This window comes from Salvelinus namaycush, chromosome 13, assembly GCF_016432855.1.
Source record: "Salvelinus namaycush isolate Seneca chromosome 13, SaNama_1.0, whole genome shotgun sequence".
NCBI classification, from domain to species: Eukaryota; Metazoa; Chordata; class Actinopteri; order Salmoniformes; family Salmonidae; genus Salvelinus; species Salvelinus namaycush.
The window spans coordinates 5,759,359-5,765,358 of record NC_052319.1 but is presented as its reverse complement, the minus strand read 5'-3'; the positions used below and the strand labels follow the sequence as shown (position 1 = coordinate 5,765,358).

At 44.9% G+C, this 6,000-nt stretch overlaps 1 protein-coding gene across 2 annotated transcripts in view; it reads right to left on the bottom strand.

Moving 5' to 3' along the window:
* Positions 1 to 462: 462 nt before the first annotated feature.
* The window catches only part of LOC120058186 (collagen alpha-1(XVIII) chain-like), an 82,161-nt gene continuing 76,623 nt past the window's right edge, over positions 463 to 6,000 (bottom strand). For both annotated transcript variants that reach the window (XM_039006669.1, XM_039006670.1), the window contains exons 39-42: positions 5,413 to 5,766; positions 5,083 to 5,280; positions 3,965 to 4,080; positions 463 to 1,558 (exon numbers count right to left, since the gene is read on the bottom strand). In XM_039006669.1, coding sequence (XP_038862597.1) covers positions 1,345 to 1,558; positions 3,965 to 4,080; positions 5,083 to 5,280; positions 5,413 to 5,766 — 882 coding nt within the window. In that variant the 3' untranslated portion in view covers positions 463 to 1,344. The remainder of the gene's footprint in view (positions 1,559 to 3,964; positions 4,081 to 5,082; positions 5,281 to 5,412; positions 5,767 to 6,000) is intronic.

The window sequence follows — 6,000 nt, the reverse complement described above, 5'->3', positions numbered from 1 at the left end:
AGCCTCTGCTTTACAGACATTATAACTTATGTCTTAGATATAAACATGGCACATTTTGACGAGGACATATAAAAGTTATCTTCACCAAAAGGAAAATGTCAAGTAAACAGAAAAGTTCTATATGGAATTTAAAGTAATCATATTTATAATCACATTTAACATATTTGTGACCTGGTACATAACATTATAGCAATATTCTTTCTAAGAACCATCATATCTTATCTGAGTTTTATTATATCCAATTGGTAGTAGTTACAGTCTTGTCTCATCGCTGCAACTCCCGTATGGACTCGGGAGAGGCGAAGGTCGAGAGCCATGCGTCCTCCGAAACACAACCCAACCAAGCCGCACTTTCTTGACACAATGCACATCCAACCCGGAAGCCAGTCGCACCAATGTGTCGGAGGAAACACAGTATACCTGGCAACCTGGTCAGCGTGCACTGCGCCCGGCCCGCCACAGGAGTCGCTAGTGCGTGATGAGACAAGGATATCCCTGCCGGCCAAACCCTCCCTAACCCGGACGACGTTGGGCCAACTGTGCGCCGCCCCATGGGCCTATTTACTTATTTTTATAAAACAATTATCTTGGGAGCAGATATCAACTCAGAATTTCTTATCAGAATCTCTTTTGACATGCATTTCTAAAACCACACACTCACACTTGCAACTTACAGTTTTCCATATTAGGTTATGAAACTCGCCCTCGCCTGTGTAAATGTATGAAATATTGTGACTGCTGACTACAATATGGGTTAGGGCATTTTACATGTGTTGTTACTTTTCCAAATCATATCGTATGTTCTCACATAACTTCATTTCAAAATAAATAACTATTCTCTTCTTTAATTTTAAAATATTATTTAAAAGGTTGCCCCCTTAGTAAACCACAAGCCTTAAATGAAATGAAAATAAAACAAAAATGTGGAAAACGGTACATAAAAAAATGTATAGCTAATTGAATATACCAAATTTGAAGACAGTTTAAAAAGTAACATTGATAAAAACAGAAATAAAAATAAAACACAGATATATCATATACAATATATATTTTTTAATGGATACAATAAAAAATGCTGCCGCAGTTAGCTTCTCTTCTCTTGTTCAACCCCTTGGAAAATATGTGCCAATGCCCTGAGAATAGGGCAAACACCTCTATGTTCGACCCGTCTCTTTGGCATTACGGAAGGGATGAAGAAGACAATGGCGAGCTTCTCTGCCAGGCAAGAGCTGCAGAACCAGTTTGTAGGCAGTCATGTTTTGGAGGCATGGGAGAGAGGAATGAGCCTATTTGGATAATTGTATTGCGTTTACTAGGACCAAAAAAACAGGGACAGGTTTTTACTTATTTTTTGGAATGAGAGAGATAGCTGTTCTCGATACACAGCACTATGTAGGAGCTAGAGCAGCTACTGGGCAACTGTTGTAGGAGCTGGCCGGTCTGCAGTGAGGACGCTAGGCCAGTCACTGCACGGTCTCCTGCCCTCCATGTCTCACAGTAGTTATCTGTCTGGCGGTGACCCTCGCTGCTAGAGCCGTGCCAGACCAATTTCTCTGGCCTGAAGGGAAACAATTCAGAATAAATTATGTTAATCACCTTAGGTACATCCCTTTATTAGATACATTTTAAGAAATCTATTCCAGTTCACAGTAAAATTGTAGTACATTGCCTTCACTGTTGGCCTGGCATATCATACATACAAAGACTACCAACATTTATAACAAAGCAATTTTGTTTTGGAGGACAATCATTATAATAATAAGAAAGTAACTATTTGCCATAAAAAGAAAGATACTGCACTATTAGACTGCCCATTTTTAAACAGTAGTGTGTGATAATAAACTCAGCAAAAAAAGAAACGTCTCTTTTTCAGGACCCTGTCTTTCAAAGATAATTCTTAAAAATCCAAATATCTTCATTGTAAAGGGTTCTAAACACTGTTTCCCATGCTTGTTCAATGAACCAATAAACAATTAATGAACATTCACCTGTGGAACAGTCGTTAAGACACTAACAGCTTACAGACTGTAGACAATTAAGGTCACAGTTATGAAAACATAGGACACTAAAGAGGCCTTTCTACTGACTCTGAAAAACACCAAAAGAAAGATGCCCAGGGTCCCTGCTCATCTGCATGAACGTGCCTTAGGCATGCTGCAAGGAAGCATGAGGACTGCAGATGTGGCCAGGGCAATAAATTACAATGTCCATACCGTGAGACGCCTAAGACGGCGCTACAGGGAGACAGGGCGGGCAGCTGATCGTCCTCGCAGTGGCAGGCCACGTGTAACAATACCTGCACAGGATTGGTACATCCGAACATGACACCTGCGGGACAAGTACCGGATGGCAACAACAACTGCCCGAGTTACACCAGGAACGCACAATCCCTCCATCAGTGCTCAGACTGTCCGCAATAGGCTGAGAGAGGCTGAACTGAGGTCTGTTGAAAGGCAGGTCCTCACCAGACATCACCGGCAACAACGTCGCCTATGGGCACAAACCTACCGTCGCTGGACCAGACAGGACTGGCAAAAAGTGTTCTTCACTGACGAGTCGCGGTTTTGTCTCACCAGGGGTAATGGTCGGATTCGCGTTTATCGCCAAAGGAATGAGCGTTACACCGAGGCCTGTACTCTGGAGCAGGATAGATTTGGAGGTGGAGGGTCCGTCATGGTCTGGGAAGGTATGTCACAGCATCATCGGACTGAGCTTGTTGTCATTGCAGGCAATCTCAAAGCTGTGCGTTACAAGGAAAACATCCTCCTCCCTCATGTGGTACCCTTCCTGCAGGCTCATACTGGCATGACCCTTCAGCATGACAATCCCACCAGCCATACTGCTCGTTCTGTGCGTGATTTCCTGCAAGACAGGAATGTCAGTGTTCTGCCATGGCCAGTGAAGAGCTCGGATCTCAATCCCATTGAGCACATCTGGGACCTGTTGGATCGGAGGGTGAGGGCTAGGGCCATTCCTCCCAGAAATGTCTGGGAACTTGCAGGTGCCTTGGTGGAAGAGTGGGGTAACATCTCACAGCAAGAACTGGCAAATCAGGTGCAGTCCATGAGGAGGAGATGCACTGCAGTACTTAATGCAGCTGATGGCCACACCAGATACTGACTGTTACTTTTGATTTTGACCCCCCCCTTTGTTCAGGGACACATTATTGCATTTGTTAGTCACATGTCTGTGGAACTTGTTCCGTTTATGTCTCAGTTGTTAATTCTTATGTTCATACAAATATTTACACATGTTAAGTGTGTTTGCTGAAAATAAACACAGTTGACAGTGAGAGGACGTTTCTTTTTTGCTGAGTTTATATACACTTTTTGAGAGTTACAATTTAGGCTCGAGGCTTGGGGGGGATATGGACCGGTATTGCTAGCAAGCTTTGCTCTGACTAGCTTATTGAGCTGCAAGTTGTGGCTATTGCAATCTAGTTGGTAAGCTGCTAAAAATTGGTATCATCTAAACGGATGTTGTTCGCTAAGTAATTGTTAGGTTAGGTTGGAATTGTAATTGTTAGGTTAGATTACTTGTTGGTTATTACTGCATTGTCGGAACTAGAAGCACAAGCATTTCGCTACACTCGCATTAACATCTGCTAACCATGTGTATGTGACAAATAAAATTTGATTTGAAGTAGCTAGCTGTTTGCATTTTAGCTTGCATACACAGAGCTGTCAATGTTAGCTTAGCAAAAACTTAAGTAAAAAACGTGCGTAGCTAGCTACAGTATCTATGTAGCCACCTTAACTCTTTAAACTATAACATTGGCAAACACTTAGCTTGTCCCATTTTCTTCTTCATAATTTACTAACTCACTGAGAATAGTTTGACAATGACGTAACTAAGTTGAACAACTCACCTTAGCTAACCAGCAACTAGGATTTTGATGCATTAGATGCACATTGTAAACACACTTTTTATTTTGTTGTTCCGTGTCTGAGAGACCAACACTCACCATGCACTGTCCCTGAGGATATCTCTGCCGTCAAAGGAGTAGATTGGTGCATTTTCCTCCATCCTCCCCTCAGTCTTACTGAACAATGACTCCCAGCTATTAAATAGCACATGGTCCTAGAGGGAGAGAAAATATACACTCAGTGGCGAGTTTATTAGGTACACCCATCTAGTACCAAGTCCGGACCCCGCTTTGCCTCCAGTATAGCCTGAATTCTTAGGGGCATAGATTCTATAAGGTGTGTCGTTCAAACGTTGCTCAATTGGTATCAAGGGACCTAATTTGTGCCAGGAAAACATTCCCCACACCATTACGCCACCAGCCTGTACCATTGACACCTCGCAGGTTGGGGCCATTGACTCATGCTGCTTACGCCAAATCCTGACAGCCATCAGAATGAAGCAATAGGAACTGGGATTCGTCGGACCAGGCGATGTATTTCCACTCCTCAATTGTCCAGTGTTGGTGATAGCGTGCCCACTGTAGCCACTTCTTGTTTTTAGCTGATAGGAGTGGAACCCGGTGTGGTAGTCTGCTGCAATAGCCCATCCATGACAAGAACCGGTGACTTGTGCATTCCAAGATGCCGTTCTGCACACCACTGTTGTACTGTGCCGTTATCTGCCTGTTTGTGGCCTGCCTGTTTGCTTGCACAAATCTTGCCATTCTTCGATCTCTCTCATCAATAAGCTGTTTTCGCCCACAGGACTGCCACTGACTGGATGTTTTTTTGTTTGTCGCACCATGCGTTAAAAGCCCAGGAGGCCGGCTGTTTGAGATTCTGGAACCGGCGAGCCTGGTACTGACGATCACACAACGCTCAAAGTTGCCTAGGTCACTTATTTTACCCATTCTAACGTCCAATCGAACAGTAACTGAATGCCTCGATGCCTGTCTGCCTGCTTTATATAGCAAGCCACGGCCAGGAGACTCAAGGATAAAATGAAAACCCATGGTAGCATCGCATGACTGATTCTTAACAGTGTTGTTGAAATAACCTCTAGAATTTCCTGAAATGGTAATGAATAGGTTACTTCAATAAACTCAATTTCAATTTGGTGTCAGAAGTAGGATCCCAAAGTCTAGACTGATGCTTTCTTTAGTATATGTTTACACACCTTGAGGTTTAAGATGGGGAGGCTGTCTCTGTCGGACTTGCGAACGATGCTGTAGAGGTCCTGGAGCTTGGAGGACAAGAAAGCCCTGAAGGTGCCCTTCAGGCCCACTGCACGAGCTTGCTGGAAACACAGGAAGTCTGCCCCTCGAATGCCCCGCATGTTGCCCACTTGGGGAGTGTTCAGGGCGATCAGGTGGAGCTGAGCAGAAATCCCGCCAGATTTGAGTTATAAAAACAGCTTGGCTTAGGTCTACACACACAATTTAGATGAGACCATTTGTTAGATACATGCTTTCTCTGAAGGCACATTCAATGATGATAAGATACTCACTCCTGGCCCTGATGTGTGGACGTGACCGGCAGGCTGGGGAACAGGTTGTCTCTGGGGGGTAATGTGATATCGTCTTTCGGGCTGGGAGGGATACCTGTTCTCAGGCTGCACAGGGCTGTAGCGGCCATCTGTCTGAGGGGGGTATCTGGGATCATACTGAGGGGGGTCTCTGGGGTCACGATTGTTGGGTTGGGCGGGCCTGGGGATCTCAATAGGCTGGCGAGGAGGAGGCACGATGGGGTGGGTGGCAGCACCGCCGTGGGAGAATTGTTCAGCTCCATTGTTGGCCGAGTGGTCCTGGGATTGGGGGTAATTGACGACAGGGGGAGGCTGGACTGCCGCTACTTCGTTGTCCTGGAGATTAAGAGCAACAGTGATTAAGTAAAATAAGCAAGCTTGATGTGCAAGTACATCCCCTGGACAGGACACTAGCCTATCGCAGGGCCTTACCCCCAATCCATCTCCTTAATGCTGAGTGCCAAGCTGAGAGGCATCGGGTACCATTTTTTGAGTCTTTGGTATGACTCGACCAGAGTTCAAACCCCCAACCTTCGAATCTCAGGGCGGACACTCCAAGCACAGGTCATT